Source organism: Centroberyx affinis, unplaced genomic scaffold, assembly GCF_046629955.1.
Source record: "Centroberyx affinis isolate AG114_WGS23_722 - 3 ecotype Tasmania unplaced genomic scaffold, CSIRO-AGI_Caff_v1 ptg000430l_1, whole genome shotgun sequence".
Taxonomy (NCBI): Eukaryota; Metazoa; Chordata; class Actinopteri; order Beryciformes; family Berycidae; genus Centroberyx; species Centroberyx affinis.
Genome location: NW_027279094.1, coordinates 14,538 through 40,000, shown reverse-complemented (window position 1 = coordinate 40,000; position 25,463 = coordinate 14,538). Strand labels below are relative to the sequence as shown.

The 25,463-nt window shown below is 44.0% G+C and overlaps 1 protein-coding gene across 1 annotated transcript in view; it reads left to right on the top strand.

The window, feature by feature from the left end:
• The window catches only part of LOC139642069 (chromatin target of PRMT1 protein-like), a 9,206-nt gene extending 3,268 nt beyond the window's left edge, over window positions 1-5,938 (top strand). Inside the window, exons 2-6 of the mRNA XM_071516774.1 lie at window positions 974-1,090; window positions 1,703-1,803; window positions 4,187-4,334; window positions 4,711-4,789; window positions 5,691-5,938. Coding sequence (XP_071372875.1) covers window positions 974-1,090; window positions 1,703-1,803; window positions 4,187-4,334; window positions 4,711-4,789; window positions 5,691-5,938 — 693 coding nt within the window. The remainder of the gene's footprint in view (window positions 1-973; window positions 1,091-1,702; window positions 1,804-4,186; window positions 4,335-4,710; window positions 4,790-5,690) is intronic.
• Window positions 5,939-25,463: the final 19,525 nt, after the last annotated feature.

Below are 25,463 nucleotides of genomic sequence, written 5' to 3'. Positions count from 1 at the left end.
CGAATGGAGTTTGGCATGTTGTTCTCTCCATAACGAGAGGGGCTGTGTGTTGGACAGAGGAGACCGAGCTACCGGCTTCATCCAGACGTCTGGTCTACAGGACGGAGTGTGTCAGAAATACACGAAACCCCATGGCTTCATCAACATTAGACAAGTTTATCCTGAGAAGTACCTCAACAGTTTCCCTCAATGACCGGTGAGACACACACACACACACACACACACACACACACACACACACACACACCCTCCGCTATCATGATGTCTACTAATTTAGAGTAAATGATTGTTTGATGATTCGTTTCCAATAATGTCACTAGGTTCTTCACATCGTCCATCACAGATCTGCCATCATTACACAAATTACAGAAATTAGCCCACTACTGAAAACAGTTTAGTTTCCACGTCATGAGTGCAGTGTTTCATCAGAGGGAAGCAGGCAGGCTGCTGCTCAGATCAGCTGCATGCTGGACAAAATATTTCATCATACTCAAACTGAGAAAATTCTAAACACTATATCATAATCATCATAAAAAATATTTCCATAATGATATATGCTAACATGCTAAATCACCTGGTAAATAATCAAATTGATGTCCATCACATTGAACTGCAAAACTCTTAATTATGATAAAACTCCAATAATATATATATATATATTTATTTATTTAAATAATCTCATGTTGTGAGAGATTATGATTAGTATTTTCTTTTCATCATTAATTTAGTCACTAGAATTCACTATCACTATGACTTGATATTGTTTGATCACGGTATGATTAAATGGAAAGACAGTAAACTATAATATTGAATTGTTGCCCTATTGTTCACCTCTATTTTTTTTTTCCAACTGTTAAAAACCATATTATGTAGAAAGTGTTATCCACATACAGTATGATTCAGTTTGCAGTCTTACTGTACTCTGTATGTTGGTTCTCTCCCTCCTTGTCGTCCATGTTGTAGTTTCTCTCAGCTGCTGGAGGTCAAGCTGACTTGGCCCGGCGCCGTGACCTCTGACCCCGCCCCGCTGCAGCACAGAAGGCGCGCCACCATCCGCAACCAGCAGCTGGTCCTGCTGATGGAGAGGAGGGTGAGGCTGTGTGTGTGTGTGTGTGTGTGTGTGTGTGTGTGTGTGTGTGTGGAGGGGGCGGGGGGTGCTGTGTGTGTCATTTTAATCATCAATATATCACTGTTAAATTAATATTCCAACCTTAGTATAATGACTGTAAACCAGTGAGTCCACAGTGGAGACGATTGTTCTCCTCTCTCTCACTCCGGTAGTATTGTTAGTTCTAGTGTTTCTCCACATTAAGACTACATTTCCCATCAGCCCCGTTGCTTCCTGCCCCCACCCCCTCCCCCCAAAGAGGATCAACATGTTGGAAGTGATTTCTCCATCCTCCTTTCCCTCCTTCCACCATCTGCTGCCAGAAACTCTTCCTCTTCCTGTTTTGTGCCGTAAAGCGATCCAGCAGATTTCCCTCCAGATCCACCAGGAGGAGAAACATGGAGGATGCAGAGTAGAGGCTGTCAATCTTCTGTTTACTGTAATTGTACAGTGTCAAAATTAATGTGACAATGATTTTGTGATGGTAAAATGACATACACCTTTCTAAAATTTTGGTGTACTGTATCATCATCATTATTATTATTATTATTATTGTTATTGTTTTCACCTTGGGAATGTCCTAATGTCTCCCAGAATGTGAAGCAGCGTCTGGGGAAAGGCAGCATCTGGAGCAGGCTGGGGGCCCGGGGCTTCTGTGGCTTCAAGTCCTTTGGCTTCTGGGGCTTCAGACGGAGGTACAGATGGGGAGCCAGAATCAGACTCTACAGAAGGATCGGCTTCACGCACAGGAGTGAGTATCTGAGATTTGCTGTTTTGGCTCCTACACTGCTTAAACCAGAATTTTGATACTAACATTAAACCAAGCAAATCAACTTTCATTGGACTCTCTCTTGTACAATAGACTCATGTGTTCCCTGATATGATTTATTTTGGGGGGAAAAATAATAGAACTAACACCAACACAACAGTATTTTATTTTTTCCCAATCCAGGAACTGGGAACCTGCAGCGTCGTCCTGTTTCGGCCCGGTTGGGTCCGCGCCGGATCCTGAAGAGGAGAGACGGACCTGTCTGCGGTGCTGGAGCTTTGGTTAACAACACAACCAGGAACCAGCTGAGACAGACTGGAAGAGGTCGGCCTACAGTTTAAGTACCAAGCCACTGGAAGCAGTGCTTTATACAGAGTTCAGCAGCTAGCAGGCGTTGCCTAAACCGTAAAGTCACTGTAAGCCGCTGCCTCCACAGACACTCTGCTGTCTTTACCACAGCATTTAGCCTCTGATAAGTGACTGATTAATGTTACAGTTAAATGTTAAGGTTGGCAGTAGTTGGTTAATGCTAGCAGATACGTCATTACTCCAGGTGTGTGTGATCCCTAGCCTTTAGCCTTTAACAGGTAGTTGGTTAGCAGTAGTTGATTAGTGCTAGTAGTGCAATAAGTGATTTTCTGACCAATAGAGGGTGACAGAAACAGCAACACATTTGTAAATAACACACAGCAAAACTACTGGACTATGGAAGCCCTTAAGGACAAACTGTGCATAAAGGCTAATAGCTAAGCTAACCGTACCCACAGAGAAGTGTCGTCTGTTACCAGTCTCACTTTGCCAGATTTTCCTCCTGCTGAAGGTCACATGTCCCACAATGACAAGTAACGAGGCAGGTAACAAGTTCACTAGTTTAACAAGTTTACTCACTCGCTTCATCGATTCCGCCATTACAATATTTTTTCAGTAAGGGTGGAGGAAAGCACTGCTTTTAAACAGCGAGGGAGGAGACGAGCTAGTTTAAAAAAATAAATAAATGGAGCGGGAGGAGCTTCAAGTCGGTCCAGGTTTTGACAACGAGCTTTAGAAAAGAGGTGAAAACACAGCAGGCTGCTGTGTGGATATTGGTTTATATCATTATGTCTCAGTGAAATCTCCACATAGCACACATTAGCTTCAGGATTGGTTTTAGGGTCTGAAATCGTCAGTATCGCTCAGACGGTCACTGCAGTCATTACATTGAATGATACCTTGGATCCACCTATCATGCCTATCAAGTCATGCCTCTGACCCCGGGAGGTGGACTCCCCTTCTGTAAAAGCCCCAGGTGAGCAGGCCTCCAACTCTGCCTTCTCACCTCATCAGAGATTTTTGTTTTGCGTGGGATCTCACATGCTGAAATCCATCACTTCGGTGCAGGTGCCTTGTGTCCCTGTGGACTGCAGTATTTTCAGTATTTTTTTAAATATTGGATGGCTTGCTACTTCTGTTCACAATGATAAATTTCAAGCCACATATCTAATATTGATTTGTGGGTCTTGTTCTGTGTTTAGTAGCAATAGTGGAAAACATGAGTGGCGCTGAGTGGCGCTCCAGACTCTGAGCAGCGGTGGAGGTCGTGGCACGCCGGCACGCGGCGGTGTGTGCACCTTCATTGTAAACACTGGTTTCGAATTTTTGGACGCTGTATGTGGTCCGCCAGACGCGTCCGGTGTGCGACCCCCTTAACACTAGTGCTGAGCTGAGTATTCTGTTGGCTTGTTAAGCATCTTTTATCCTCTGTGCACAGGCTTTTGGTGCAGTTTGGTCCTTCGTTTGCATACAGTGAGTTGGTGACTTTGGTGGCTGGAGAATTCTTTGTTCTTTCCAGCACACTATAGTTGGCCTATAGTGTCTCTCTGTCTTATTTCTGATGTTTGTAGCGGATAAGGGCCCCAGTGAAAACGGCCAACTCGGACAACTCAGACACCAGGAGTCTGTTGAGTCCACTCGGTTCACTCCCAGCTCACCTGGGACATTGGCGTAGCCTTTGTGGGGGTTTGACTATATTGTTTGAGGTGCCAGTCAGGATGACGCCTGACAGTGTTAGTCAAGTCAGTAGTTTTGTCAAAAGTCAAATCCACAAAGAATACTTGTAAAACAAAATGTACTTGAAAGACTAAAATTCAATTCATGCACCCTTACAACATTGTGTAATACTTGTTATTAAGTTTGAGCGATCTCAGCAATCAGCTGGGGCCCTGGATAAGAGCTTTGTTGGGCTGTGCCTCAACTCTCACCATGATGGCCTGTCTGACACCCCAGAGGGTGGCAAAAATCAAAACACTCTCACACCCTCTCCATCTTTCTAGGCGTGTAGACCTGGTGCAGTTTCAGAAGTTGCTGGGGATGATTTCGGCAGCTACTGCTGTGGTTCCTCTCAGGCTTCTCGGGGCCAGGCCTCTCCAGAGGAGGCTGAATGCCCTCTGCCTCCATCCCAAGAGGGACAAAAAATTCTGGGTGAAAGAATCTTGTCTCCGATCCCTGCTTCCCTGGAGGAAGTGGCAGTGTCTGACTGATGGGGTCCCACTGGGAGTGCTCCCATTCAGAAGGACTGTAATAACAACGGATGCCTCCCTGACTGGATGGGGATCAGTCTGGGAGTTCAGGATGTTGAGGGGGAAGTGGCCACCCCCCCCCCACCCCCCAGGCTTTTGAACACATCAGTGTGTCAGAGCTGACCAACATTTATCTTGCTCTGTTCTCTCACATTCAGGGCAGACAACACCTCAGCTGTGTACCACATTAATCACCAAGGGGGCACCAGGTCACTTTGTTGTCTCCAGGTGTCTCAGCAACTCCTGTTCTGGGCCACAACTCAATTGGCCTCTCTCAGAGCAGACCATGTCCCAGGGGCTGCGGATCTCCTTTCCAGATCCCGGCCCTTTCCAGGGGAATGGCGGCTACACTCGGAGGTGGGCTTGTTTCAGGCCCGATCCGATCTCTTTACATCCCAAGAGACAACTCATTGCGGTGTTTGGTTTTCCCTGTCGGTCATGGGGCTTTAGGCCTGGATGAGCCATCATCAGAATGGCCAGAAGACTTGTTAAGTCATATGCTTTTCCCCCATTGTCACGGATTCGCAAAGTGTTGTCCCAGATCAACCTGGGACACTACAGGATCCTGTTACTTGCTCCCCAGTGGCCTGGGAGACATTGGTTCCCAGATCTCCTGCAGTTGGTCCAGGTCTCCCTTGGCCCCTACTAGTCAGGTCGGATCTCCCGTCTCGGGCAGATCTAGGTCAGATTTGGCACTCCAAGTCCAATACTCGTGACTTCGGGTCTCGCCCCTTCTGAGTCCGTCCCTGAGAATCTAGATTAAGCTGTCTTGGGCACCTTGCGTTACGCCAGGACTCCGTCCACACGCTCCAGTTACAGTCATAGATGGAAACTTTTGGCATCTTGGTGCATGGACAGACAAGTGAATCCTGTCACTTGTCCTGTTCCTGTTGTTCTCCGCACCTGAAAAGGTTTGAGATAGAAGAATAATACCAGGCATTACCTCCACCTATGAGTGCATATGTTGAATTGCGGATGTTTTACGCATTAAATCAATTATTTTTTCCAGGGTTAAAAAGTAGGTGAACATCATTAGATGTACAGTATCGTAGTGTCTTTAGTTAAACTCTATGTAATCAGGTTGATTTGATAGCCGCCCCCCTCCCCCTCCACCACTGCTCTCCATGCCCATTTCATTGCATTTTTCAAAGTAACTGGGTAGGCGGAGAGGGACTGAAACTGGAGGTTCTGTCACCCTTTAATGTTAGCAGTAGTTGGTGTTAACAGCAGCAACTAAGTGTTGGTGTTTTTCCTCCAGGTAGAGGAGGAGTCGGCCTGGGGCCCCGGGCAGGAGCCTGCGGGGGGCGGGGCAGGAGAGGAGGCACCATGAGGACAGAGGAGGTCATCACCAAGAAGGAGCTGGACAAACAGCTGGATGAATACATGTCCATGTCCAAGAGCAGACTGGACGCCCAGCTGGACGATTACATGTCCATGTCCAAGAGCAGACTGGACGCCCAGCTGGATGAATACATGGCTATGGCTGGAGACAACCACTGGGACTGAGGTGGTAGGGAGGGGGGGTAGCAGGGGAGGGGGGTAACGGGGGGGGGGGGCTGCACTTGGACTGATATTGAGGCAACTCATAACGAAGGAATGGTCGACTTGATTTTCTAGCATCTACATGTGGTGACAGTGGAATACATTTTTGAATTATTTGCAATATGAACCTGTTTTTCTCTTCCAAGGAAATCTCAAAGCTGTCTGCCTGATGTAAAGCCGTGATTCTCAACCTTTTCAGCTCTGGACCCTCTAAAACAAAGTGATGCCAACTCACCAAACCCTGCTGCAGGTAGAAACCTGCAGGACAGTGAACTTTGACACCAAATGATGATTTTATTTTCCCCTTTTCAGGATGTTTAACTTTGATTGAACGAAGGCCAAAGGCTGCAAATATTCATTATTTGCAGCCTTTGGCAAAGGCATTTATCACAAAGATAAAAAACATGATAATAAAGTTGTATATAAGAGATATATATTTTCAGATCAGATTTAGATTGATGAATCATCTTGTGACGTCCTAGAGGGTCCCAGCGCCCAGGTTGAGAACCACTTTTTTCTGAGAGTTGTGTAGCTATAAAAGTCACTAATGTAAAAAACCAAAGTGGATATTATAATGCTTGATTTAACCATGCTGCTTCATTTGAATGTTCACATGACTGTTCTCCAGTCACACTGTCAGTGTTCCCAGCTTTACCGGCTAGAAGAGGAACAGATATTGATTTGATGAGACTTCAGCTTCGTTTGCCAAAGTTTTACCAGAGTATAAAGTGGTTTGTTCAGCTGTTTTCGGATTACATGTTGTGTTGTTTTTTGTAATTTGCACGATGATGCAAGCCGACAGTTCCCTCATCTGACCAGCCTGTCTAGTTGACTTTTTAGTGTATTTACTGCACACTAACTGCACTGTTTAGAAAAGTCTGACTTGGTCTGATTGCTTTCAATGTTAGTGAGGCTTCACTTTTGTTACAAAAGTCAAAACGAGATTTTGTTTTACAGCAACGTACCTGCTGAGTCCTCATTACCTCACAGATGGTGACTGTTTTGGTTCCTTGTACTGGATGAACATGACATGTCAGTAGAGTGTTTGCAATAAATGGCAGCTGGTTTGTGTGAACTTGACTTTTGTACAATCAAGCATGTTATAGACATCGGAGGCGTTAAGCATTGTGAGTGTACACCGGTCAGCCGGGGGACACAGCAGACTGATAATGGTGGAGGTCTGTAAGTTAGTCCGGTCTACATGAACCAACCAGCTGGAGTCCCGATCCATCATAAAGCTGGTGATACACAGGCAAACCTTTAGGGCAAAACTTGTTGGCAATGAGTATGAGCAACTGGGCAATGGTAACTGACTTATTTGACTTATTTGAGTGAAAATGGATGAAAAACATCCTGCTGCTGTCACTGTCATCTTGCCTCCTCTCTCGTAGGAATTGAATCATTTTATCCAGAACATCACTGCAATTTCACAACATGCATTGTAGGCTAGCTGGATTGAATGTTCTCTAAAAAGAATCAGCCATTATTTCCTAGCTGTGTTTACTATATAATAGCAGTTGGACCATTTATAAAATATTTTGGGCAGAGGACAGGTCACCTGACCAATTTTGTTGTCTCTGATTGGTTGATCTTACCAGGAAAGCAGCAAATATGCAGAGAAATGTTGCCCCATATTTGCCCTCATATTTTGCCTGTGTATCATCACCTTCACATCCAATTCAATCAGGATAGACTGAGTGAAGATGAATGACAAGTTCTTATTGTATGACTGAAATTACGGAAGTCTAGAATTTATAAAAAGGCTTCGGCGATTCGACTCCATCATGAAACTATCTTCATGATGATTCCCCCTCCGATGGAGTCCAGACCCCGCTGGAGGTGGAGGACTGTGGAGACCAACATCCTGCAGGAGACCCATGGAGCTGGAGTCTCCCTCTGGAGGAGCTGGATCAGGACTGGAGGAGCTGGATCAGGACAGGAGGAGGATCAACAGCAGCACTGAAATGACAGCTGAAGGCAGAGGAAAAAGGAAGTTTTAAATTCTGGCAGCAGCATGATGATTGGTTCTCAGAGCATGTGAGATTTCCGATTGGTTAAATGTAATTAGGAGCAGGAAATGACATCTTGTTCACAGGTGGCCGTTTTGAACACTTGGGGTGGGAAACACCTGAGTAGTGAGTCCAGCCCGCTCTGTGCTGCTGTTGTGAACCAAGATACATCATACCAACATTCATCATTTCACAAATTCAGTGAAAAATATCTAAAATAAGAATCCAGAGGGATATTTGGTCCATTATTAGCCTATAGGTAGCTAACTTACCAATTAGCTAGTAAGCTAGCTGACTTCCCTGCTAAATTCTAAAGTTGTTGTTGTTCTCGAGATTGATAGATGTACATTCAGTTTCAAGTTTATTGGAATTCAGTTTCAAACTAATAAATTAAATTTAAAATCATGCTATTCAGATTCTGTTTTTTAATGCAATTATTCAAGTTGAGCAATTCAAATTCAAATATAAAGAATTCAATTTCAGTTTCTAGTGACACATATTTCTGCCCATAGTTAGCTTTCTATTTTGTCCTCACTTAGCCTATGTGTTGAAGTAATGCTAACTTTATATGCCAAGGTAGAGTTTCCCACCCCAAGTGTTCAAAATGGCCACCGTGTGAATAAGGTCCAGACCTCCTGTCTCTAGAACCTTCCTATGCAGCCGGTTTAGCTGCCGGTGGGTAGGTGAGGGAGATTCCTGCAATGTGCATACCTGTATGTGTGGGGAAATGGGCGGGGCTTACCTGGGCAAAAAAACACCTTGCTTGTCTGGAGCCACAGGTCAGCTGACCCAAACAGGAAGTAACTAGGCCTCCTGATGGATGAGTCGCCCCTGTCTGTCTTTCACTGTTTGACTGTACCTGTCGGAGCTGGACTGTGAGATGAAGAGTTTGACTGCGCTGCTCGTCACCGTCTTCCTCGGTGAAGTCAGGTAGTGTGTCTCCTCCCGGGACCCGTAGTTCCTGAGACTGTTACCAGGCTGCCTTCTGTTGAGCTAACGTTAGCTAGCTAGTCTTTGCTTTTCATAGTATTCCCATGATGTCACGTCACATGCATGTCCGACCAACATGGCGCCTTACAATACACACTGCTCACCGGCTGTTTGTCATTTGATGTAATCACCTGTTACTTTATTACATTATTACATTCACCTGTTACTTTATTACATTATTACATTCACCTGTTACTTTATTACATTCACCTGTTACTTTATTACATTATTACATTCACCTGTTACTTTATTACATTCACCTGTTACTTTATTACATTATTACATTCACCTGTTATTTTCCTGCCAAGATGGCCGTGTGGTGATGTAACAGAAAACTATGAATAGCATCAGTGTAAAATAAAGCAGTTCAGTAACTAGTAGGACATGAAGGATGACTCAGTTTTCCACCAGCTGAGGAAATTTTGTGTCTCCAACAGTTATTTAGTGTTTGTCCAGCAGGAAGAGCTTAATATATAATTTATATCTGTTTCATAAAACTAACTGTCTTCTCTGATGCAGTGTGTACTGTGCTGCTGTACAGAGCTATGCAACAGGTAATACTACTGCAACTACTACTAGCCTACTACAACTACTACTACTACTACCACTACTACTACAACTACTACTACTACAACTACTGCTACTACTACCACTACTACTACTACTAGGAAAAAAAAAGAATGAACTACTTCAGGACAAATTAACGATAATTAAAATAAATTAGAAATAAAGTCTTTCTAAGGCATTTATCCATACAGAGTTACAAAGATTAGGGAAAAAAGCAATAAATAAAGATGAAAAAATAATGAACTACTATGCAGAGAATCAGTAAAACAGAAAACAGACTGTGGTTTTGAAGTAGTAGTATAAAGTAGATTGTGATAGTATGAAAGTGATGAGGTGGCAGTATAAACTCTTATAAAGCTTTACAGATGTAATATTAATATTAATAATGATGATGATGATGATGATGATGCTGATGCTGTGGCGGCAGGCAGCGGCGGTGCGGCCCGGTGCTGGGAGCAGGAGAACGTCACCGTGCTGCAGGAGTGTTCACGCTGCAGCGCTTTCCTCATGGTACCAACACTCTGACCTCTGACCTCTGACCTCTGACCTTTCACCTGCTGACTGATGGCTGCCTGTAATGTTGCTGATTTAGGAACTGAAGTTTGTTCTGCTGCTGAGAGTCAGAGCCACAGAAATGACTGGGATGGAAAATGTAAATTAAACAGGAATTATAGATAATGTGATAATACATTTTTTTTTTCTCCCTAGTTTTCCCCTCTTTCTATATTTTGAATGGGTTATACTATAATAATTGTATGTAGATTCATTACACTGTGACATGCATCTGTCTGATCTCTGTTTCAACACAGTGTTTAACTCAACAGCTGTTGTCACTGACTGATCTTTCTGTTTCTGTTGTCAGACTGAAACACTAGAGAACAGATTTCATCGAGCGCCACATAATGCTGACAGACCAGAAATGACCGTTAGCTTTGGTTAGCCAGTTAGCATTTACTGACCTTCAGTGAAATCTGTTTTATAGTGTTTCAGTCTGACAACAGGAACAGAGAGATGTCAGGGAAACAGCTGTGTTCAGTTCAATTCAAATTTATTTGTATAGCACCGTCTCATACAAAAGCAGTTCAAAGTGCTTTACATAAAAACAGAATAAAACAGCAGAAATGTGCAAATAAACAGAAACATCCATGCATACATACACATAAAAACACATATAGCCCACATACACACATACAAACAAACATAATGTACAAATACAGTGTGTTCATTTAAGAAAATGCTTGAGTGAAAAGGAAGGTCTTTAGTTTAGAAAGAACAGTGTTGGAGCAGGTCAGTTAAACACTCTGCTGAAACAGATCACTGATCAGATGCATGTCACAGTGTAATGAATCTACATTAAATAATGATAGTATAGCCCATTGAGCGTGACCTTGCTGTCTCCTCAGAGGTCGCGGCCGGCCTGCCAGCCGACCGGCTCGGTGGAGCAGGTCCTCTGCGGGGCGTCCGGCCGGCGGCAGCACCGCAGGTACAGACCGTCCCGTCACAGACCGTCCCGTCACAGACCGTCCCGTCACAGACCGTCCCGTCACAGACCGCCCCGTCACAGACCGTCCCGTCACAGACCGTCCCGTCACAGACCGTCCCGTCACAGACCGCCCCGTCACAGACCGTCCCGTCACAGACCGTCCCGTCACAGACCGCCCCGTCACAGACCGTCCCGTCACAGACCGTCCCGTCACAGACCGCCCCGTCACAGACCGTCCCGTCACAGACCGTCCCGTCACAGACCGTCCCGTCACAGACCGCCCCGTCACAGACCGTCCCGTCACAGACCGTCCCGTCACAGACCGTCCCGTCACAGACCGCCCCGTCACAGACCGTCCCGTCACAGACCGTCCCGTCACAGACCGTCCCGTCACAGACTCCCTCTGATGCCTGTGGGGCCGCGTGGACAGAATGATAATCCCAGTTGTTTTGCTAATTATTGTGATCACAATTATGAATCACGATTATTTGTCTCAGTTTCAGGAAACATTGTAATTTTATTTCACTTTTGCACCTTAACATAAATTTGAACTTTTTCAGTGCAGAAGTTGTCAAAGCAGCAGCAGAGCGTCTTGTTGTCTTCCTCTTGTTTGTCTTCAGTTACTAAACTAAGACTGTGACCCACTTTCAGGAACTAAAACATTTTCAGGTTTTCTCTGTAAAGTTTGTCCAGCTGAACTGTTTTGGTCACATGACGCACGTTGAGCTTTCAGAAGCTGTGATTGGTCAGGAGTGATGGGAGCGCTTGATATACCACACTGAGAAACAGTTAGGATAGACTGTGCAGCTGTTTCTGTGTTATCTCACTGCCGCCCCCCCCCCCCCCCCCCCCCCCCCCCAGCTGCCGGTCACAGTGGTTGGAGGACAGAAGCTTCTGGAGGTTCGAGGCGGCGACGCTCGCTCTGACCGCCGCCTTCGTCCTGCTGGTTCGCAGACGGCAGAAGCTCCTGGACGTCCAGGCTGCTGAGAAGGTCCGGCAGCAGATCCAGTCCGCCTGAACCGGACCTGGAGGACCTGGAGAGGATCTGGAGAACCTGGAGGACCTGGAGGACGGACCGGACATTTGGTGTTTTGACTGCAGCCATATGGACTGCAGCTAAACAGTCACTTTATTCACACAGAGCAATAAATGGACAAATGGACATGGGGGTGACAACGGAGCCGTCGATGTTAAGTGAGAAATCCTGGGTGGAGCGGGTGAGGGAGTTCGGGCCGATGATGAGGATTTCAGATTTGTTGCAGTTGAGTTTAAGAAAGTTCTTTTGCTTCCATGTTTTGACGTCTGTGAGGCAGGTGGTGAGGGGGGGATGGGTCGCTACGGTAACCGTCGTGGTGGAGAGGTAGAGCTGAGTGTCGTCTGCGTAGCAGTGGAACCGGAGGCCATGATGGCGGAGGATCTGTCCAAGTGGAAGGATGTAGAGGATGAAAAGCAGGGGACCGAGTACTGAGCCCTGGGGGACACCATGAGTGACTGGGGCAGTGGGGGATTTGCAGATGTTGATCATAAAATGGTGATTATGGAATCTTAAGTGTTAGTTGCTATGGCGACAACACAGTCTGGACATTAAGGATGTAAAGTCTGTCACACTGTGAGAACTGAGCAGATGAGTCTGTTAGCAAACTGTCAAAACTCAACTGGAAGCTAATGTTAGCGACGAGGCTAACGTAGGGCTGGGCGATAATTCAATATTATCATTTATCGTCTTTCAGTGGAATCATATCGTGATGATATGAAGATATTTTAATATCGTGACACATTTCTGCTGCAAATTTTACTTAAAACCTCTCATAAGGGAAACTGTGGCTCAGCAGGTAGAGCGGGTCGTCCACTAAGCTGAAGGTCGGTGGTTCGATCCCCGGCTCCTCCAGTCCACATGTGGAAGTGTCCTTGGACAAGATACTGAACCCCAAGTTGCTCCTGATGGTCGGCCTGCACCCTGCGTGGCAGCTTGCAGCCATCTGTGTGTGAATGTGTGTGACTGGGTGAATGTAGGCATGTTGTAAAGTGCTTTGGATAAAAGCGCTATATAAATGCAGTCCATTTACCATTCATAAAATGAGGTATGGGAGGAATATTATTTGAATATTTCTGTTTTGTTTGACATCACACCTAACATCACCATTCGGTTCAATGAGATGAACATTAATTTGATTATTTAACGTGATTTTGCATACATGAACCATATGGTGATATATATTGATATCGAGAAAAATCCTTATGATTATCGTGATATTGATTTCACCCATATCGCCCAGCCCTAGGCTAACGTAGCTTCATCACAGACTGGACTTCTCTCTCTAGCTCTTCTAGTCAACATTAGCATGTTAGCATTAGCATGTTAGCGATCCATGGCAGCAAGGAGACAGAGAAGCTGCTTTGGTTCTTGCTGTAAAACCTCTCAGCTCAGTGACTTGCTGCGAGTCGCTTCATACAGAAGCTAGTCCAACGGGTCACAGCAAGATGGCCGCCGCTCAGACCGTCCAGGACCGTTGATTTGAATGGGAAAGACCGTTCTATCTGTTCTAGTTCTGTGGTGGCAGCTGTTCCTACAGAGCGACTGCTGGAATCAAAATCCAACTTTCTAAAATGATTTTCCTGATTATTTTTCTAGATGTTGGGATCCTGAGTATTAGACACGATCATTAGTTTTGATTATTGAACCAAATTATTTTACTGCACTTTTGGCATCTTATTTCATCATCTTGACAGGAAATGAAACTAAATGATCCAGAACATCAATATTCTTCTTATTAGCTGTGGAAACTAAAATCACAATGTTTAGATTGAAGAGTTTTGTTCCAAGGTGATCCATCATCCAACATCTGAAAACACAGAAACCTTTGACAGAAAAAATTAAAGTTCATTCTGTCATCTGAACACCTTCACTTACTAAACAGGAACGTTTTTAAGGAATCATCTGTGATTTTGAAATATTTACTGATGAAATTTAGGAAGCAATATTATTGATTATTTAGAGAGTATTTATAGCATTTTGGAATGAAACCCGTCACTAATAAACAGTTATTTGTGTTTAATCTTAAACACTGAACCTGAACCTGAACCTGAACCTGAACCTGAACCTGAACCTGAACCTGGTCCGGTTCACTCAGACCTATCTTGTCCTCCAGGTGACAGAGTGTGTAATAACTGACCTGATATTTATTCATGACTTGGTGTTAGATGGAGTCGTTCTGCTTCTGTCTGTCTGGGAAATTAAACAGAGGAAGAAAGTAAAGCGTTCTGTTGTGTTTTAATGTTCCAGTTTGGGTTTTCTTCCTTTAATCTTTATCTTTGTTATTTAGATGGAAGACAGAAACCAGGCAGGAAGGAGGGAATAAATAAAACTTCTTCTTCATGAGTGTAGACCTGCAGGTTATGTTCAGATGGACCAGCATGTGTTTCTGAAACGTTTTGAGCAAGTTTCCCTGCAGTCAGGATCCTTCTCAGGTTCTCTGGTTCCTCTGGTTCTGTGTGGTTACTCTGGTTCTGTCTGGTTCCTGTGGTTGTCTGGTTCTGTCTGGTTCCTCTGGTTGTCTCGTTCCTCTGGTTCTGTCTGGTTCCTCTGATTCTGTCTGGTTTCTCTGGTTCTGTCTGGTTCCTCTGGTTCTGTCTGGTTCTGTGTGGTTACTCTGGTTCTGTCTGGTTTCTCTGGTTCTGTCTGGTTCCTCTGATTCTGTCTGGTTTCTCTGGTTCTGTCTGGTTTCTCTGGTTCTGTCTGGTTCCTCTGGTTCTGTCTGGTTCCTCTGATTCTGTCTGGTTTCTCTGGTTCTGTCTGGTTTCTCTGGTTCTGTCTGGTTCCTCTGATTCTGTCTGGTTTCTCTGGTTCTGTCTGGTTCCTCTGATTCTGTCTGGTTTCTCTGGTTCTTTCTGGTTCCTGTGGTTGTCTGGTTCTGTCTGGTTCCTCTGGTTATGTCTTATTTGCCTGTAATCTAGGCCTACATCATTATCCTTAACCTGCCACATTATCCATAATTGTCCTCATTATCAATATCATAACTCATTACCGCTGATTTACTTCTTTATCCTTGACCTGCCTCATTACCCTTTAGCCTACATCATTACGTAACCTTCCTCATTACCGTAACCTTCCTCATTATCGTAACCTACCTTATTATTATTCGCCTACCTCATTATCATGACCTACCTCATCATTATTAGCCTACCTCATTATCCTTAAGCTGCATCCTTCTATATTTTGGAGAGTTTTCCTCCTCCAGTCCTGGATGAAACCTCCTGAGCTGCCGACTCTTCTCTCGCTCGTTAGATCAGCTGCTCGTCTGTAAATGAAGAGTTCAGTTCCAAAACACAATGTGTCCATTTTGGAGAAATATGACAACCAGATGACACTGAACGTCTCACGGATCCGGTCTGTAAAAGTTTCTCATTCAGTCAGATGAGGACTTCAGTTCCTGCTGTCATTTATTTAAATGATGGAGATTCATTTTGCAATCATGATCCTCAAATATGACGCATTAATCTTTAAATGTCAAATCTGCAAAATGTAATAAAACACAAACAGACTGTTGTGAACTTCATGAAAGCCGCAGATCAGAAGAGTTTGTATGAAATCATTTATTACAGAATATAAACAACGTAGAAATATACAGCATGGCTTGTGAATCAGTAAAAAACATGATGTGTGTTACAGTTCCCTCATGGTTTCATTCAGCTGCATGAAGAAGAGAACTGATCGCTGTCTGTACTTTTATTGATCAGAGAGAATTGATAAGCTGCGTTATGTCAGCCAGTGTAGAACATATTTTTAATGTGATATTCATGTAGTAAATGTTGCTGCTCTGGATCTTCTCTTCTGCTGGTCTCAGATCAGTTCTTTTTCTCTTCAGTTCTTCTCCTATAGGAACCTGGATGTGTAGAACAGGTCAGAGATGTGATGTCAGAGATGTGATGTCAGAGGTGTGATGTCAGAGATGTGATGTCAGAGATGTGATGTCAGAGATGTGATGTCAGAGATGTGATGTCAGAGGAAAGCACCTGTTCCCACCGGAGAGGGTTTGCAAAATGCTTCAATTTCATGCATTTTTACAGATAATTTTAACTTGATTTTAGATTAGATTTTAGAAAGTAGAGACACTAATATAAAGTTACAATATTCAAGCAAAATATTTACAATAAAAGCAAAGAGAAAATATCAAAGTATATTTTGCAACTTCCAGATTTATTCCAGAAGTATAAAAACAGAAGCATCAGATCAGGTGACATCAGTTTAATATGGAGATGTCATATAGTGATGTGCAACAGGCTGTCAGAGGATACAAATATATTATAATACATCTGGATACAGATATTTAATATATTTACATTACAGTAGATGCATCAGAAGAGGCAGAAAGTAACCAGGCAGGAAGCAGCTTGATGAGAGAGTTACGACTCTTTACAGCTATGAATGATGGGAGTTTTCTGCTAAGTGCGCTGCTTCACCTTCAACCTGAAGGTCACAGGTCAGAGGTCACAGGTCAGAGGTCACAGGTCAGGACATCTGGCTGCTCTCTGGACACAAGATCCACATCCTGCTGTCCGCCTGCAGACTCTGATCTGATGCTGCTGCAGAACAAGCTCCTCCCTCCTCTTCCTCCTCCCCCTCCTCTCCCTCCTCTCCCCGCCTCTTCCTCCTCTTCCTCATCTCCCCTCCTCTTCCTCATCTCATCTCATCTCCTCTTCCTCAGATTAGACTGGTTGGAGTTCAGGACAGAGTAAAACTCTTCTTCTTCAGTCATGTCCAAGCTGTTCCACCAGGGGGAGCAACAGATCCACCTCAGGTTCTGTCTCATCTGTTCTAACAAGAACCAGAACCAATCCAAACCAGCAGGGTGAGACTTTAACTCTTTACTTCCCTCTGTGTGTCTCACCTGTCTCACCTCTCACCTGTCTCACCTCTCACCTGTCTCACCTCTCACTTGTCTCACCTGTCTCACCTCTCAGAGCAGAAAGGATTAAACTGGTTCAACAAATGGATGTTTCCCAACATACTTCTGGTCAGGAATGGGACAATAGTCTCCCAAGTTAAACAGTCTATGGATCTAACCGAAACAACTTGACTGGGCCAATTAGGATTCAGTATAACTGTAAAAATAAAAAAGGGAAATACAGGAAATTTACGGGGAAAATTACCAAACAGGAGCACAGCGGGAGAGAGGGAAACTACCGGAGAAACCCGGGAGAACCGGGAGAGTTGACAGGTCTGCCTCTCACCTGTCTCACCTCTCACCTGTCTCACCTGTCTCACCTGTCTCACCTGTCTCACCTCTCACCTGTCTCACCTGTCTCACCTGTCTGCAGCCTCTCGCCCGCTGGCTCCGCCCACTCAGTTCCACATCTGATGAACAGCCAATCCCAGCAGCAGCAGCGGGGCGAACCGACCAATCCCTGACGCCTGAGAGGGGTCGTCCAGAGGTCACGACAGCAGGCAGGTAGATGTTGAAAAGAGAAGAATCACATCAGAAATCATCAAAATCACAATATTCCAGAAGCTTTCAGCAGATTTCTGCTGTGAGAGAAAATCTTTGTTTATATTCAGCAGCTCTCCTCCTCAGCTGTGTTCACATTCATAACAACTAACATCCAAATCACAACATCAGCAGAATGCTCAGTGTGAAGTTTTGTCTTTACTGAGCAGTGAAGCAGCACAGCGGACTAAAGGGCCATTCCACTCAAACACACCGAGGCTTCTTATTTTCTGTTTTGTTGTCAGTTGTTTTAAACAGCAGAGAGTCTCCAGTCTGTAATATTTCATCAGACAGACAGACAGGCAGACAGACAGACAGGCAGGCAGACAGGCAGACAGACAGACAGGCAGACAGACAGACAGGCAGACAGAGGTTTCTCACCTTATCTGTTGGGTCAGGATCGTTCCAGTCATGAAGAACCACATGCTGACTGTAATCTGGACTGGAGTCATCTAGGAGACAACACACAGTAAGTTTATTTCTATAGCACCTTTCGAGAGCAGAGACGTCACAAAGTGCTTCACAGAGGAAATAAAGCATAAACATACATACAGAAAAAAAACACAATAAAAACAAAAGTAAATAGAAAATTACACAAAGGCAAGTCTAAACAAATGGGTCTTGAGCTGCTTTTTAAAGGAGTCCACAGTGTCCACAGATCTTTAGTCCAGAGGGAGAGAGTTCCAAAGTTTAGGAGCCACAACCTCAAAAGCACAGTCTCCTTTACTAATACTTCTATTAGTACTACTACACTGGAGTTATCTAGATAGCTCACCATAATATACTGCAATATACTACTGCTAGTGCTACTAACTCCTAATACTACTACTAGTACTAGTACTACTACATCTAGGAGACAGCACTAGTACTGCTACTGCTACTACTGCTAATCTACGACCTGTAGGCCACTTTTCTTAATAAAGTTAGAAAGTGCTGCAAATTAAAAGGAACATAACAAATGTATAAGTAATGACTGCAGCTCGTTATGGTCCAGAGCTTGTTAAGGCCTTGAACTCGTTAAGACCTTGAACTCGTTAAGACCCTGAACTCGTTAAGGCCCTGAACTCGTTAAGGCCTTGAACTCGTTAAGACCCTGAACCCATTAAGGCCTTGAACTCGTTAAGACCCTGAACTCGTTAAGGCCTTGAACTCGTTAAGACCCTGAACTCGTTAAGGCCCTGAACTCGTTAAGGCCCTGAACTCGTTAGGACCTTGAACTCGTTAGGACCCTGAACTCGTTAGGACCTTGAACTCGTTAGGACCCTGAACTCGTTAGGGCCTTGAACTTGTTAAGACCTTGAACTCGTTAAGACCCTGAACTCGTTAAGGCCCTGAACTCGTTAAGACCAACTGAGTGAACAGACAGCATGCTCCTCTCTTACTCATGTAAATGTAGTCGAAGGTGAAGTTGTAGTCGTAGTCCGGAGTGGGCGTGGCTGTCGGCTCGTCGTACTCCTCCTCCTCCTCCTCCTCCTCTTCCTCCTCATGACTTCCTTCATTTCCTGTGGAGGAAGATGAAGGAGACATGAGACGAAACACATTTTAATAAAGTGTGTAGGTACAAGTGTTGTTATCATGGATTATGTTAATGTTGGGTTTGGTCAGACAGATGTGAAACTGTTGATTACATTATTCATGAGACTGGGAAGCGTTATCAGAGTTATTAGTTTGACATCTGTGGTCAAAAATGAAAGACTTGAGGTCAGTGTTCCTCCTGATTTTCGATATTATAATAATACCTATTTGACAATACAGGGCAACAAATACACAAAACATATTTTTATGTAAGAATTCTGATGCTTTCAAAATTCAGTTGTGACTTTAAATCAAATGAAACTCTCATCACAAGGCAAACACACACACACACATACACACACACACACACACACACACACACAACAGAGAAGTGTGGGTTTCTGCTGCAGTGAAGCTGAAGCTGAAGTGTTTCCTGTCCTAAATGTCAAAGATAGGAAAAGTGTTATTTTGCCTGAACTCATGGTGGTCTCCTGTCTGATCTCTCATGTCCTATCTCAACTTCACTTAGAAGATCCTAACTATTTATTAAAATTCCAAACATATATCTGAATCGGCAATCATTTGATTATGCCTGAATTCAACTTAGAATGCACACGATAGAGAGGTTTATTTGCTTTTTCAAATTTATAACTGAGATTACCGTTATGGCGTCACTAAGCGTTAATGTAAACCAATTTTATTATTTTTTAATTTCCCTATGTACACTCATCAAAACGTCATCGGGGAAGTGAAGAACATCATCCTCTGGTTTTAATAATCTTTCAATCATTACGTTTTGATTCTCCCTCTCTTCAGTGTCTAGTATGAATTGTGCAGCAGCCATTTTTAACTGTTATAACGGCACATTTTGAATTTAAGTCTGTTAGGTTCTGTGCTGTCCTGAGGTCAGATGCTTCTGTAACTAAATGATAAAAATCCTAAACGCAGTCAGGAAACCTTGTTCTGTAATGGCAAAAATCTTAAATATCCTCCTAAACTGAGATAGGACAAGATTTTGTAGTTAAGAAGTTTCTGTAATGACCACACTGTGACCTGCACCAAGGCATGCTGGGAAACCCGCCCCAGGCTGCCTTCTGACAGGTTAATGCTCCATATTCTTATTCTTATATTATTTAGTGTCTTTCTGTCCATTCAAAGCTGTGTGTGTGGTGTCATGAACCAAAAACACTCTCAATCCATTTCTCCACGTTCATTTTCCAGCATCTCTCTGAGCCTTACCAAGAACAGGCCGTTTCTGTCTCCGTGTCTTTAAGGCTCATTAATATTAACGACCCTCCGTTCCGATCGGCTAACCGTTTCCAGAGTGAAACGTGAGACGCCGCGGCCCGGCGGCTACAGGTAGGGAAAACTCTCCGGTAATAAACGACGACAACCGCTCAACCGCTTTGAAAAAAACACTTTGTTAGTCTATTATTTCTTACAAAAATGATAATGAGCGAACCTTTGTGACATCACAAAGTTACGGAAGTCCAAACGGCTCGTTTAGAGGCTCGCTGCACTAATATGGATTGTGTGGATTTAGTTTTGATACTTTCACCATGTTTAGATAGACCATCCAACTCCTTTATCACCACAGAGGAAGAGGAGTCCTGTTTACACCATGTGACCTTTAATGCTTCAATACTTTAACACTCTGACAGAAGATGACTTTTACTTTGATACTTCAGTACATTTTACTGATAATACTTCTAGACTTTTACTGAAGGAAACTTTTGAATGCAGAACTTTTACTTTTACTGAAATATTTTCCCATTATGGTACTGCTACTTAACACAGAGTCAGGTATCCATCCCAGTTCTTTTTTTTTAACTTATTTCTTTATTTGGTTATTTCTCACATCCGCTTTTACATCAAAAATATTTCAACATAGGCTGACAGTTTGCTTTACAAGGGGAGAGTTTTATATATCCGAAGAATTCAACATGAAAATATGTATAAAAATAAATCAAAACAAATTGAAAAAATAATAATAATAACAATACTGAAAATAACCAACGTAACTAACACAAACATATCAAAACTAAACTAAACATTCCATCCCAGTTCTGTCAGTTTTGCTCTGGGACAGAACAGCCGAGTCCTGTAACGAGTCCTGTAACCTCTATGAATTATCACTTGACCTGTGGGACTTGTGCAATACGAGCCGCTTCCTGCGCTGTGTTTTCAGAGACGATGTTTGGTTTCACAAGAGCAGAAGATTCATTCACACTTCGCTCCCCGCAGCAGAAAAAACAACAAACCTCCAGCTCAGTTCTGTTCAGTTTCATCACTGAACTTCAGGAATCCGAGGCTGTGGATAAGAAAATGAGCTTTCTTTGTGTAGATGTAAAGGTGAAGTGGATCTGCAGGTTCCTGTCTGGTGTTGTGAACAGGATCAGGAACTGAAAGTGAAACCTGGAGGCAGAACTGACTGATGAACCACAACCACTGTTTCAGTTTCAGTTATAATTACTTTTAAAATGAGTTATGAGTAATGACTCATATTTAACTTTTTTGGGGTGGGGTAACGAGTTGAGACAGGTTACGAGGTGAGAAAGTGATTTGTGGCGCTACACTCCTCACATGGTTCCAATGCAGACGTGTTTCAGTGAGTCAGTTATCTGGAATAAACTAGAGCAACATCTTGGGGAAATCCAGGACATTTATGGCGCTTTTCCACCGCATGGTACCGGCTCGACTCGACTCTGCTCGCCTTTTTTGGTTTTCCACTGGGCGAGTACCCAGTGGTACTTTTTTCGTAGCACCTCCGTCAAGGTTCCAAGCGAGCTGAGGAGATACCAAAAGGAGACGTGAAAACACCGCAGACTGCTGATTGGTCAGAGAGAATCGTCATCGCGACACAGGACATATGCTAACGTTAGCTAGCAGGTTAGCTTACCCTCTTGTGGCCTCGAGCAGCCAGAGAGCTTCTGCTGTCTCGCTGCCTTCAGCCTCTTCTGAAATAAAATCTGTTTCCTTGCTGTGACTAACAGCCACATACAACACCATCCCTTCCATATCCGCCATTGTTGCTGTGTGTCGCGTTTCATGTAGCGCCACGTCGTCGCTATGACGACCAGTTGTGGGGGGTTGGGGCACATCGAGGGGGTACTATCTGCAGTGGAAAACCTCACTACCAAAGGCGAGTCGAGTCGAGTCGAGTTGAGCCGGTACCATGCGGTGGAAAAGCGACATTATATGACAGACAGACCGGCCTGCTGACGCTGCTGCAGTGCATTCTGGTCTCTCTCCTGCTCCTGCAGTGCATGCTGGTCTCTCTCCTGCTCCTGCAGTGCATTCTGGTCTCTCTCCTGCTCCTGTGGTGGAGAAACTGGTCTCGCTCCTCTTCTCTGATGGATCTCTCCCTGTATGATTGTTGAACGTCTCTCAGTACAAAATGGCAGCTCTAGAAAGAAGCCCTCGCTCTTTGATCCTGAGGGACTGACACCAAAACCTGACGTTTACAGCTGAGGTTTTACATCCTGAAACATTTTCTCACATCAGACTGGAAACATCTGGAGGTGACGTCACCTCGTCTGTGATTGGCCGGTTATCCACCAAGAAGAAAAACACAACAAACTGCTGAATGGAAGCAGGAATGAAAAGTTCACCACCAGTAGCTGTTTTTCTAAAAGTGTTGTAGGAGAGTTTTCTTTCATCTCTTAGTGAATCATCTCAGCCTCAGGGCTTTAGCCGCATGTGAACCCGGCTCTCTGCTCTGAGGAGCGCGGTCAAAAGTTAAACAGTATTCAGCTCTATCTGAGCGGGCGGGCGGGCGGGCGGGCGATCACATACGAGACTTTTTCAGGTGAGCGAGCCCGTGTCCCGCTCCTCCGCCTCTCCCCGCGCACCTCGCACTGAAGATGAATGAGGACCAGGCGATTGTTGCTTCCTGTGTAAAAGGCCCTTCAGGCTGCAGAAAGCCGTGTGGACTGAGTGGATCAGTGGATTGATTTGTGGATTGAACGCTTTACAGCAGATTAGACTGACAGAAACTTGGCTTTGTCTTCCCTCTGAACCCGAGCTGACTCGCCCGTTTAGATAGAAACACCAAAACCAAAAAATCAACCGACGGAGAACTCTGGCACTCAGACTCTGATCAGACTCTGGCACCTAAGGGTGTTTATGTTTCTGTGGCACAGATCAAGCCTGTTCAGCAAATAACTCTCCGCCCCCTCAGGCAGAAGGAACGGTTAGACCAGGTTGGGTCAGGAGGACTGAACCTGTCCAGACTCGCTGAGCGCTGCCGGCTGCTGATTAACAGGAAGACTGAACAGATTTCTCCTCAGCAGTCTGACTCACTGAGACACAAAGGTCAAGGAAGGAAGGAAGGAAACAAATGTCTTTTCTCTGTCAGTTTGGCACAAAACACTTCTGAAGAATACATTTCCAAAGTGCTGTATCCACCTCAGGAAAAAACAAATCATGCAACACCTTTAAGATCTGGAGGATCCATTTAGCCAACGAAGGTCTTCAGCTCCCTGCTGTTATTAAAATCACAATGAAATGACTTTGTCAGCTTGTTAGCTCAGTTGTCTCGTCCTAACCCAGACTCAGAGACAGATCCTGAAGAGCGTCCTGAGGTTTTCTCCGCAGGCACGAGGTTTTGTCAGATTTCACACTGAAAGACAACCAGGACAGGAAGTGAAACGCCGGCCGAAAATCCAGCAGCAGCTTTCACTCCTGAAGACTGAACAGACCGCAGGAGGCTGGGTGTGTTAGCTAAGACTGACTCACAGTCACAGACTGTAATTTGTTTTGCTGTTTGTTTGTATGTTTTGTTTGGTTTTGTTTTGTTTTGTATGCCGATTTGTAATCCTATTTGTTTGTTTTAATTGTAATTGTAATTAGTGATTTCTCATCATATTTCTGATTATTGTGTCATTTGTTGGTTGGTTTATTATCTATTGTGTGTTGAGTTCTGGTTTTTAATTTTTGTATTGCCAATTGTATGGTTTTTATTTGTGAGTTTTTGTATGTGTTTTATGTGGACCCCAGGAAGACTAACTGGTTGCTATGGCACCAGCTAATGGGGATCCTTAATAAAATCACATCAAAATCAAATCAAACAGACAGACTGATGTGGCTGCTGCTCAGGAATACTCTGATCATTAATGCACATTCTAGTCAGTTTTGTTATGTTTAATTCCCCCGTTTGCTCATTATTTATATTCTATTTTTCTTTAATAATTATCTCTGCTGAAGAGCTGAAGTGACGTCCCATCAGCTGGTTGACTTCATATCAGAAATCTAACAAACTTATGGCTCTGATTTTGAAATATGTTGTAGGAAGCATCAACACATCTCGCTTGGCTTAATTTCACAAACATCCATTCAGTATTATTTATATGAATGTCAAAATTAGTTAACGAACTACACTACCCAGCATGCTTTTAGCTAGCTGGATAGGGACACACACTAAGAACCAAGAACACAATGAGAACCAGAACCATGCTAACAACCAGAACCATGCTAACAACTGGACACACACTAAGAACCAAGAACACAATGAGAACCAGAACCATGCTAACAACTGGACACACGCTAAGAACCAAGAACACAATGAGAACCAGAACCATGCTAACAACCAGAACCATGCTAACAACTGGAAACACGCTAAGAACCAAGAACACAATGAGAACCAGAACCATGCTAACAACCAGAACCATGCTAACAACTGGACACACGCTAAGAACCAAGAACACAATGAGAACCAGAACCATGCTAACAACCAGAACCATGCTAACAACTGGAAACACGCTTAGAACCAAGAACACAATGAGAACCAGAACCATGCTAACAACCAGAACCATGCTAACAACTGGAAACACGCTTAGAACCAAGAACACAATGAGAACCAGAACCATGCTAACAACCAGAACCATGCTAACAACTGGAAACACGCTAAGAACCAAGAACACAATGAGAACCAGAACCATGCTAACAACCAGAACCATGCTAACAACTGGAAACACGCTTAGAACCAAGAACACAATGAGAACCAGAACCATGCTAACAACCAGAACCATGCTAACAACTGGAAACACGCTAAGAACCAAGAACACAATGAGAACCAGAACCATGCTAACAACCAGAACCATGCTAACAACTGGAAACACGCTAAGAACCAAGAACACAATGAGAACCAGAACCATGCTAACAACCAGAACCATGCTAACAACTGGAAACATGCTAAGAACCAAGAACACAATGAGAACCAGAACCATGCTAACAACCAGAACCATGCTAACAACTGGAAACACGCTTAGAACCAAGAACACAATGAGAACCAGAACCATGCTAACAACCAGAACCATGCTAACAACTGGAAACACGCTAAGAACCAAGAACACAATGAGAACCAGAACCATAGCTACTGGAAACCTTTCTTGCAGCTACAGCGGTCCAGTGTTGAGCCTATTAGCATGTTGGAGCCTGTT